The following is an 11,964-nucleotide window of genomic DNA, read 5'->3' as shown; positions in this document are numbered from 1 at the left end:
ATCTCAGCTCACTGCAAGCTCCGCCTCCCGGGTTTACGCCATTCTCCCGCCTCAGCCTCCGGAGTAGCTGGGACTACAGGCACCCGCCACCTCACCCGGCTAGTTTTTTGTATTTTTTAGTAGAGACGGGGTTTCACTGTGTTGGCCAGGATGGTCTCGATCTCCTGACCTCCTGATCCGCCCGTCTCGGCCTCCCAAAGTGCTGGGATTACAGGCTTGAGCCACCGCGCCCGGCCTGGTTTTGAACTCTTGAACTCAGGTGATCCACCCACCTCAGCCTCCCAAAGTGTTAGGATTACAGGTGTGAGCCACTATGCCTGGCCTCTTGTTTTTTTTTTTTTTTTTTTTTTTTTTTTAAGTTAGATGAGTTAATTCTAAAATACATATTTAAGAGGGGAGAAATCAAGCAGGAAAATTCTGAAAAAGCAAAGTAAGAGAGACTCCATTTTAAAGAGCATTTTAAAATAGATTATAAAGTGATCATAATTAAAGCAGGGTAGTAGTGGCGCATAAATAGAAAAAGAATGAAAAAAGAAAATCCAGATACAGTCACAGATGTCTATGGGAATTTAGTATAATAGTTGCAGTGGTTGCCTCTCAAGTACATGGTAAAGAAGAGGATGGATTGTTGGTTTAATGGAAATCAAGACTACTGTTTAGTAGTCTATAGAAAAAAACAAGTTGTTCTCAGGCCTTACAATATTTGAAAAGGATTGAAGATTTAAATTTTTTTTAAATGAAAGAATAAAACCACAAGAAGAAAACATAGGAGAGTTTTACTTAATCTTGAATTGGAAAAGGCTTTTCTCTCTCTCTTTTTTTTTTTTTGATATGGGAATCTTGCTCTGTTGCCCAGGCTGGTGTATAGTTTTTTTTTTTTTTTTTTTTTTCAGACGGAGTCTCGCTCTGTCGCCCAGGCTGGAGTGCAATGGCCGGATCTCAGCTCACTGCGAGCTCTGCCTCCCAGGTTTACGCCATTCTCCTGCCTCAGCCTCCCGAGTAGCTGGGGCTACAGGCACCCGCCACCACACCGGCTAGTTTTTTGTGTTTTTTAGTAGAGACGGGGTTTCACCATGTTAGCCAGGATGGTCTCGATCTGCTGACCCGGTGATCCGCCCGTCTCGGCCTCCCAAAATGCTGGGATTACAGGCTTGAGCCACCGCGCCCGGCCTAGGCTGGCGTATAGTTGTGCAATCTTGGCTCACTGCAACCTGCGCCTCCTAAGCTCCTACCTCAGCCTCCTGAGTAGAGTAGCTGGGACTACAGGCACCCGCCACCGTGCCTGGCTAACTTTTGCATTTTTGGTAGAGACGGGGTTTCGCCATGTCGCTCAGGCTGGTCTGAAACATCAGACCTCAGGCAATCCGCCTGCCTCGGCCTCCCAAAGTGCTGGGATTATGGGTATGAGCTACCATGCCTGGCCTGAAAAAGCAGGCTTCAAACCTAGCAGCCATGAAAGAAAACATTAATAAATTTGACTATACAAAAATAAGAACATTTTACATGGCCAAAAACAAAAGCCCATAAGCAGTTGAAAGATAGTGACAGAAATATCCATCACATCTGATTACAGAGAGCTAATTCCCTACTATATAAAGAACTCCTATCAATAAGAAAATGTCAGGTAACCCATAATAAAAATGATTATAAATAGATGATTCAGGCTGGATGTGGTGGCTCACACCTGTAATCCCAGCACTTTGGGAGGCTGAGGCAAGGAGGATTGCTTGAGCTCAGGAACTCAAGACAAGGCTAGGCACCATGGTGAGACCCCAACTCCACCAAAAAAAAAAAAAAAAAATCCAAAAATTACCCGGGCATGGTGGCATTCACTTGTAGTCCCAGCTACTCGGGAGGCTGAGGGGGGAGGATTGCTTGAGCTCTGGATGTTGAGGCTGCAGTGAGCCGTGATCACACCACTGCACTCCAACCGGGGCAGCAGAGCAAGACCCTGCCTCAAAAATAAGTAAATAAAATAAAAATAAAATTAGCCAGTTGGGTGACACTTGACTGTGGTCTTAGCTACTCACTAGGCCAAGGTGGGAGAATCACTTGAACCCAGGACTTTGAGACTGCAGTAAGTTATGATTGCCCCATTGCACTCCAGCCTGGGCAATAAAGGGAAACACTGACTGTTTTAAAAAAACAACAACAGCAACAGATAATTCATAGGAAAGGAAAAAGAAATGGCTCTTGTAAATATGAAAAAAAATCCATTTTACTCATAATGGGAAATGCAAAATCAAAGTTTGCTGTGATACAGTTTTTGTTTTGTTTTGTTTTGCTTTGTTTTTTTGAGACAGAGTCTCACTCTGTTGTCCAGGCTGGAGTGCAGTAGCATGATCTTGGCTCACTGCAACCTCTGCCTCCCAGGTTCAAGCGATTCTCCTGCTTCAGCCTCCTGAGCAGCTGGGATTACAGGCACCCGCCACCACGCCTGGCTAATTTTTGTATTTTTAGTAGAGACAACGGTTTCACCCTGTTGGCCAGGTTGGTCTTGAACTCCTGACCTCAGGTGATCCGCACACCTCGGCTTCCCAAGGTGCTGGGATCACAGGCGTGAGCCACTGCACCCAGCCAAGATGCTGCTTGTAACTATCAGATGGGCACAGTTCATAAAGGTTTTAATGTGTTGAGTTAGTAATGGCATGGTTAGTCATATGTATTACTAGTGAGAGATTAATTTTATATAATCTCTGTGGAGGACAATTTGGTAGTATCTATAAAATCTACAAATTTCCATTCCCTTGACGTAGCACTTTTAAGAATGTATAATACAGAACTACTTGCACACAGATGAAATTACATGTACAGAGGTATTTATTGCAGTATTGTTTGTAGTAGCAAAAGATTGGCAACAGCCTAAAAGTTCATAAATGGGGGAATGATTATAGTATGGTACTCCATATAATAGAAAACCGTGAAACCATTTAACATAAAACAAAAACAGAAGATCGTTTCTGTGTACTAATATGGAAACATTGCTATGCTGTGTCAAGAAAGCAAAATACACAACAGTGCATATTGTGGCTATTTGAGAAAAATAGAGGAACATATGCATTTTTTGATTGTATATGTCTAAAGTGTCAGCGAAGGATTTATAAGAAAAGTATAATGGCTGGGCACCAGTGGCTAACACCTGTAATCCCAGCACTTTGGGAGGCCAAGGCAGGTGAATCATGAGGTCAGGAGTTCGAGAGCAGCCTGGCCAATATGGTGAAACCTCATCTCTACTAAAAATACAAAAATTAGCTGGGTGTGGTGGTGTGTACCTGTAGTCCCAGCTACTCAGGAAGCTGAGGCAGGAGAATTGCTTGAGCCCAGGTGGTGGAGGTTGCAGTGAGCCGAGATCACACCACTGCACTCCAACCTGGGCAAAGAGCGAGACTCCATCTCAAAAAAAAAAAAAAAAAAAAGTCAAGTGTAGGGAAATAGTATGGGTCCTGGGTTCTAATGTCAAGAAGAGTTTTTTGGTATATTTTTAAAATTGATATATAATAGTTACACATATTTTGGGAGTACATGTATACAATGTGTAATGATCAAATCAGGGTAATTGGGATATCCATTACCTCAAACATTTTTCTTTGTGTTGGGAACATTATAATTTTTCTCTTCTAACTATGTGGAAATAGTCAATAAAAAACAAAAGTAAAAGAAAAATAAAAACAAGAAATAGTTATTAACTATAATTTTCTTACTATACTGTCATATACTAGAACTTATTCCTTCTATCTCACTGTATTTTTTTTTTTTTTTTTTTTTTTTGAGATGGAGTCTCGCTCTGTTGCCAGGCTAGAGTACAGTGGCGTGATTTTGGCTCACTGCAACCTCCATCTCCTGGGTTCAAGCGATTCTCCTGCCTCAGCCTCCTGAGTAGCTGGGATTACAGGCACACACCGCCATGCCCAGCTAATTTTTGTGTTTTTGGTAGACATGGGTTTCACCATATTGGCCAGGATGGTCTTGATCTCCTGACCTCATAATCCGCCCACCTTGGCGCCCCAAAGTGCTGGGATAACAGTTGTGAGCCACCACGCCCGGCCACAAGTCTGTTTTTATGATACTACTTAGCTTACTAGTAACCCATTATCCTTTGCTTTATCTTCTCATATTCTTCCCATATATACAGCTTGAATCAATATTCAACAAGTTCAGAAATCATACAAAAAGTCATATTATCAGCTAAGATCTTTCTATGTGTATTCCAATCCTTATTCGTCATTGCTAACAACAATTCACTTTATACATTGCTTGTCTTTATATCCTTTCTTCTCATCGTGTTTATTTAGTTTTTGAGACAACTTAAATGACAATAGAGCTCATAATGTATCTTTGAAAGTAAAAGCCATAACATGGCATGAACATGATGTTTAAATACTTTGCTTCATCCTGGGATTTGAAAATGGAAGCAAGATAGGCTCTAGAAATAAAAGGGAATTCAGCATTTATACTTTTAAGGCAGAAAGCATGGTTAAAAGTTTACATAGTAGCAGGTCTCATCTGTAGCTCCTGCATTGGTGTGTTTACTGGGTCACAGAGAAAATGTCATGTTCTTTTGGGTAGAATATTGAAATTGAACTTGGTCCCTATGAGATCTAGATTCCAGGCACAGTTTCATCACAGGAAGGTGAAAAAATTATTTTGCTTTGTAGGAAGGAGTAACCTGCTTTATATGTCTTTGAGTCTTGCAAGGCCCTGTTTTTTAAAAAATGAAAGGTCATTTACTATGAAAAGAAACAGTTCCTTTTTCTTTCCTTCCTTCCTTTTTTTTTTTGAGACTGGGTGTTGCTTTGTTGCCCAGGCTGGAGTGGTACAATCTTGGCTCACCACAACCTGTCTCCCAGGCTCAAACAATCCTCCCACCTCAGCCTCTCGAGTAGCTGGGACTACAGGCTCATGTCACCACATCCAGCTTTTTTTTTTTTTTTTTGGCAGAGATGTGGTTTCACCATGTTGCCCAGGCTGGTCTCAAACTCCTGAGCTCAGGCAGTTCATCCACCTCAGCCTCCCAAAGTGCTGAGATTACAAGTATGAGCCACCTTGCCCAGCCCTTTTTTTTCCTCCTTTTTTTTGGGGGGAAACAGTCTCCCTCTGTTGTGCAGGCTAGAGTGCAGTGGTGCAATCACAGCTTAGCTCATTGCAGCCTCAACTTCCTGGGCTCAAATGATCCTCCTGCCTCAGCCTCCCAAATAGCTGGCTGCACACCATTATGCCTAGCTAATTTTTTAATTTTTAGTAGAAACAAAGTCTCATTATGTTGCCCAGGCTGGTCTCAAACTCCTGGGCTCAAGCAATTCTTCCACCTCGGACTACAAAGTGCCAGGATTAAGACGTGAGCCACCATGCTTGGCCAAAAAGAAACATTTTTTTTTTTTGAGACAGAGTTTCACTGTGTCACCCAGGCTGGAGGGAAGTGGCTCGATCTTGGCTCACTGCAGCCTCTGCCCTCTGGGTTCAAGCGATTCTCCTGCCTCAGCTTCTTGAGTAGCTGGGATTATAGGCGCCTGCTACCATGCCTGGCTAATGTTTGCATTTTTAGTGGAGGTGGGGTTTTGCCATGTTGGCAAGGCTGGTCTCAAACTCCTGACCTCAGGTGATCCACCTGCCTTGGCCTCCCAAACTGCTAGGATTACAGGCGTGAGCCACCACGCCCGGCCAGAAACAATCTAAGAACCTTTGAATACGGTATACTTCATGAGAAGAAAAAAAGGAGTGGTGAGATGGATAGATTTTAAGGGTTTTGTTTGTTTGTTTTGTTTTGTTTTGTTTTGTTTTTTGAGACAGAGTCTCACTCTTGTCACCCAAGCTGGAGCGCAGTGCCGCAATCTCGGCTCACTGCAACCTCTGCCTCCGGGTTCGAGCAGTTCTCCTGCCTCAGCCCCTTGAGTAGCTGGGATTACAGGCGCCTGCCACCATGCCTGGCTAATTTTTGTACTTTTACTAGAGATGGGGGTTTCACTATATTGGCCAGGCTGGTCTCAAACTCCTGACCTCAGTTGATCTGCCCACCTCGGCCTCCCAAAGTGCTGGGATTACAGGTGTGAGCCACTGCATCCAGCTGATTTTAAGTTTTTAATCCCAGCACTTGAGCCAAGGAGGTGGAGGTTGTAGTGAGCCGAGATAGTGCAGTGCACTCCAGCCTGGGCGACAGCCAGACCCTATCTGAAAAAAAAAGAAGAAAAAAAAAAAGATTTTAAGTTTTTATATGGGGTAGTTATCAGTTTGTATGTTTTTTATAATTTATTCTAGATGTTCTTCTGCATTTTTTGAGGAAGAGAGATCAGCATTAAAACAGAAACGGCAGAAAATAAGGCTCTTACAACAAAGGAAAGTTGCAGATGTTTCACAATTCAAAGATCTCCCAGATGAAATTCCTTTGCCTCTGGTTATTGGAACGAAAGTTACAGGTAAGTGAAAACAAGCTAATTACTCTTTTGACTTGTAATTTTTAATCAAGGTAATCTTTTTTGTTTCTTTGGTTCTTATTTTATTTCATTTTTAATTACCAAGAAGTATTTACACTAGACATCATTAACCCTCATCCTATCCCTATCCCTCAACACTCTCTCAGCCTGATTGATGCTCAGGGATGGAGTAGGAGTTCTGTAGTACACATCACTTGATCTTTTTTTTCCTTAGTGACTTTGATTTTTCACTAGGATGTGTTTTTACACGTACACATGGGACAAAATTCTGAAGGTGTAAGTAACCCAGATAATCTCCATTCGAGAAATGGCTTTTAAATTTAGAAAGCTTAAACTATAGCTCTGTGCAGTTTACTATAGAAGTTACTCTTTCTTCATGCATGAAATCTATTTTTTAAAGTAATTGGGAAAAAGTGTATTGGTTCAAAGTAACATCTACTACAATATAAACTAAAGCCAACTGCCACAAAGATGAAATTTAATAATCTATTGGAGTAAGTATAGCTATGTATTATTTTAAAGTTTGTTGGTTTTTTTTTTTTCTTTTTGAGACCAAGTCTCCCTCTGTCACCTAGGCTGGAATGCAGTGGCGTGATCTTGGCTCACTGAGGCCTCGACCTCCCGGGCTCAAGCAATCCTCCTGCCTTGGTCTCCCAAAGTGCTGGAATTACAGACATGAATCACCACACCTGGCCATAAATTTTTTAAATTTTAAATTATTCTATATTTTCCTTCTACATTATTTGTTTTCCTTTCCTAACAAGCCTTGTCTGGTTAGTTCACAAACACCATTGTTCTCCTGGACTTTGGGTCTAGAAATAGTCCATTTCTAATGATCGAATAAAACTAAATTATTCACTAGTCTGCTCAACATTTTTAGGGGTGTAAATTTTGTCCATTTTGTAGATGTGATTTGGTGTACTCATAATATGGAGAGAAAGTACAAAATCTCAGGTGTAAGTTAATCCTTAATTACTTGGTGAAGGCGAATTACAATATATGTAATACAAGAAATAAGGTGTTAAGTGGATAGAATAGGCTAGTAATTGTACTGAGTAATTGTAATTGGACTTCAACCATTGAAAAATGGTCGGAGTAATTCGAGAATAGTTTTTGGAGGGAAGGGAACCTGGAGTTACATATTTATATCATTTTTCCTGACTATAAAAGTGGTACATGTTTCTATTATATTGTAAAAATGATTCAGAGGAAATGTAGAAAATAGAGAAGAGACCAAATTGTGCATATGAAATCCTAACACAGTTTATCTAGGAGAGAATAGATTTGGTAATAAATGAGTGTATATTGACAACTCACTGTGTAATCAACAGATTATAGATGATATGATCCCTGTCTTAAAACTAGTCTGGAAGTAGAGGTGGAAATGGGATGAGATGGGTAGACAGCATATTTGAAAAGTGTATTCGTTCTAAAAACTCCATATAAATAACTACAGCAATAAAGTCTAATATAAGTACTAATGCTGACATACTGATTTATGCCAGAGAAATGCTGACATGAGTCGAGTGACTCTCAGACTCATTAGGAAATCCTTAAAAATTCATTGTTGCAGAATTTTAAGGACTGGTGATATTATTTGATAAGACTGAAAATCTTAGATAGTGTTTTTATGTAAGTACTCTTGTTACAGTGGTGAATAGGTTAGACAGGCTGTAGCAAAATGTGAGAAAACTACTAGAGCTGTTTTGTGTGTTGTGTTTTTTATTTTTGTTTTTGTTTTTTGAGACAAAGTCTTGCTCTGTTGCCCAGGCTGGAGTGCAATGGTGCAATCTTGGCTCACTACAACCTCCGCCTCCAGGGTTCAAGCAATTCTCCCGCCTCAGCTTCCTGAGTAAGTGGGATTACAGGCATCCACCACCACGCCTGGCTAATTTTTGTAGTTTTTTTAGTACAGATGAGATTTCACCAAGTTGGCCAGGCTGGTTGGTCTCAAACTCCCAACCTCAAGTGATCTTCTGTCCGCCTTGGCCTCTCAAAGTGTTGGGATTACAGGCATGAGCCACTGCACCCAGCCTAGAGCTTTTTTCTCTTTTTCTTCCTTTTTTTTCTTTTTTTTTGAGATGGAGTCTTGCTCTGTCGCCGGGCTGGAGTACAGTGGCTCAATCTCGGCTCATTGCAACCTCCACCTCCCACGTTCAAGTGACTCTCCTGCCTCAGCCTCCCGAGTAACTGGGACTGCAGGCACGCGCCACCACGCTCAACATATTTTGTATTTTCGCCCGACATATTTTGTATTTTTTGTAGAGACGGGGTTTCACCATGTTGGCCAGGCTGGTCTTGAACTCCTGACCTCGTAATCCGCCCACCTTGGCCTCCCAAAGTGCTGGGATTACAGGTGTGAGCCACCGCCCCTGGCCTAGCCTAGGGCTTTTTTAAAGCAATGTTTTACATTTTCTCTTTGGGCTAGTGCAGGGGTCAGTAAACTTATGGCCTGTCGGCCAAATCTAGGCTGCCACCCATTTATGTATAGTTTGTGAGCCTAGAATACTTTTTATATTTGTAAGTGGTTGAAAAAAATCAAAAGAATAATGATATGTTGTGACTTATGGAAATTGTATCAAGTTCACAGGGCCTCCTTAAGGAGTAAACATGCTCTAAATAAGTTCATAACTGAAACAGACCAGCCCACACAAAAAGCAAGTATGACAGGATCAAAAAGATCTGCCAGTAATTTTTTTTGCCTACAAGAAAAAAATTCAATACCCTGTGCAGCATACAATAAAAAATTGCTATCCTTGTGGGGAAAAAAAAGACAATTCCATAGTCAATAAAAATGCCATCAATAGAGATAGACTCTGAGATGACTCAGATGTTGGGATTAGCAGACAGTGACTTCAAAATAGCTATCATAAGACATGTTCATGAACTTAAATGTAAATATAATGAACACAGGAAATCTGAGTGAATAAATGGACATTTTTCAGATAAAGAAAATGAATTTAGAACTGAAAAGTATAATATTTGAAAAGAAAAACTTCTGAATGAGCTTAAAAGCAAATTGGAAACAGTAAAAGAATGGGTTGGTGAACTTGAGAATGTATCAGTAGAAATTATCCAAGTATGAAAACAGGTAGGAAAAAAAAAAAAAAATAGACCCTCCGATCCCCCTGAGACAGTATTAAACAAGATAACATGTGTAATTGTGGTCCCCATAAAGACAGAGAGGCTTTGGCACATAAAAAATATTAGACAAAACAAAAGCTGAAATTTTTTCAGAAGTATAGATCTAAGGTACTCTGAACCCCAAGCAGGATACCCACGTATACACAAAACCCATCATTAGACACAACACAGAAAATCCTCAGAGAAACTCTTAAAAGCAGTCACAGAAAAACAGCATATTATGTAAGAGGAGCACTGATATGGATGGCAGCCAACTTCATATCAGAAAAAAATGCTAGAAGTAATGCCAAAAAAGTTCTTCAGACTGAAAGGAACTTTTTTACATTACGATATCATATATAAACTGGACTCTACAGAAAGGACCATAGAACACCAGAAATGAATAAATAAATGAATAAAATGAAATTATTGTGTTGCCAAGTTCTTAAATTTTATGTATGAACACATGGTATTAGTTTAGTAGAAAGTAATGTTAAGGCCGGGCGTAGTGGCTCACACCTGTAATCCCAGCATTTTGGGAGGCCAAGGCAAGTGGATCACTTGTCTCTACTAAAAATACAAAAATTAGCTGGGAATAGTGATGCATGCCTGTAATCCTAGCTACTTGGGAGGCTGAGGCATGAGAATCACTTGAACCCAGGAGGTGGAGGTTGCAGTGAACTGAGATTGTACCACTGCACTCCAGCCTGGGTGACAGAGTGAGACTCCGTCTCAGAAAAAAAAGAAAGTAATGTTGAGAGTGAGCCCATTCCTAGCCCATTGTGGCTGAAAACTTTAGTATGCATCAGAATCGAATCACCTGAAGGGCTTGATAAAACATATTGCTGGGCTCTACCTCTGAGTTTCTGATTCAGAAGGTCTGGGATAGGGCCTGGGAATTTGCATGTCTGACAAGTTTCAAAGTAATGCTGCTGGTTTGGGAACTGCCTTTTTGAAAAAAAAAAAAATGCAAAGAAGTATAGCTAAAAAGTCAAAAGAGAATTTCATTTTTTAAATACTGAATTTGGCCAGGTGCAGTGGCTCATGCCTACAATTCCAGCACTTTGGGAGGCCAAGGCAAGCCAGTCACTTGAGCCCAGGAGTTTGAGACCAGCCTGGCAACATGGTGAAACCCTGTCTCTACAAAAAATACAAAAATTGGTCAGGTGTGGTGATGTGCTTCTGTAGTTCCAGTTCCTTGGAAGGCTGAGGTGGGAGGATTACCTGAGTCTCAACTGCAGGGAGAAGTGATTATACCACAGCACTCCAGCCTGGACAGAGTGAGACATTGTTTCAAAAAAAAAAAAAAAAAAAAATTATCTGATTTTAAAAAAAGATGGCAGGAAAGAAGGGACAGGGAACAACAACAAAAAACCCAAATGGGATAAATAGAAAATAGCAAGGTGGTAGACTTAAGTCTAGCTATCCTATTGTTATATTAAATGCCTGTGAACTATAAACACTTCTGCCAAGCACACTGGCTCACACCTGTAATCCCAGTACTTTGGGGAGGCCAAGGCAGGAGGATCACTTAAGCCCAGGAGTTTGGGACTAGCCTGGGCTACATAGTATGTTGCGGTGATAAGACCCAGCACCAGGTCGTGGGGGCGATGAAGTCTGGCTGAATCAAAGGATTGAGAAAAAGACAGTTTGAGAAAGAAAGTGGGACCAGGGGCCCACTGCAATTGTGGAGGCTGTGAAGGCCCCAAGCTCTGGGAGCCCATGCTGTTTATTGGTAACCCAACAAAGAAACAGGTGATGAGAATGTGGGGGTCAAAAAGGCAGGCACATGATCTACAGCTGTGACGGCTTAGCATTTATATAGAACATGTTCTGCTACTTGAGATAACGAGAATACAATCTAGGAGCCTAGGAGGGCTAGAAGAAAGCCAGCAAGTCTAGACACATTCCAGGGGACATTATGTCAGAGATGCAAGCCCTGCCTCAGCTTTTTTCCTAACACTTAGCTTTTTCCCAACATAGTGAGACCCTGTCTCTACAAAAATTAAAAAAAAGAAAAAAAAAAAAAAAGTCAAGCATGGTAGTGGGCACCTGTAGTCCCAGCTACTCAGGAGGCTGAGATGAGAAAATCACTTGAGCACAGGAGTTCTAGGCTACAGTGAGCTATGATCATGCCACTGCACTCCAGTTTGGGTAATAGAGCTAGACTTTGTCTCTTTAGGGAAAAAAAAAACCCACTTCAGTTAAAAAGTAAGGATTGACCAGGCATGGTGGCTCACGCCTGTAATCCCAGCACTTTGGGAGGCCAAGGCAGGCGGATCACTTGAGGTCAGGAGTTTGAGACAGCCTGGCCAACATGGTAAAACCCTGTCTACACTGAAAATACAAAACTAGCTGGGCGTGGCGGCGCATGCCTGTAATCCCAGCTACTCAGGAGGCTGAGGCAGGAGAA

At 41.4% G+C, this 11,964-nt stretch overlaps 1 protein-coding gene across 2 annotated transcripts in view; it reads left to right on the top strand.

The window, feature by feature from the left end:
- Positions 1-11,964, top strand: part of LIN9 (lin-9 DREAM MuvB core complex component) — a 96,735-nt gene that overhangs the window by 24,760 nt on the left and 60,011 nt on the right. For both annotated transcript variants that reach the window (XM_023203628.1, XM_023203627.1), the window contains one exon: positions 6,253-6,410. In XM_023203628.1, coding sequence (XP_023059396.1) covers positions 6,253-6,410 — 158 coding nt within the window. The remainder of the gene's footprint in view (positions 1-6,252; positions 6,411-11,964) is intronic.

The sequence above is a fragment of the Piliocolobus tephrosceles genome, chromosome 1, assembly GCF_002776525.5.
Source record: "Piliocolobus tephrosceles isolate RC106 chromosome 1, ASM277652v3, whole genome shotgun sequence".
Taxonomy (NCBI): Eukaryota; Metazoa; Chordata; class Mammalia; order Primates; family Cercopithecidae; genus Piliocolobus; species Piliocolobus tephrosceles.
This window is presented reverse-complemented; position numbering and strand designations above follow the sequence as displayed.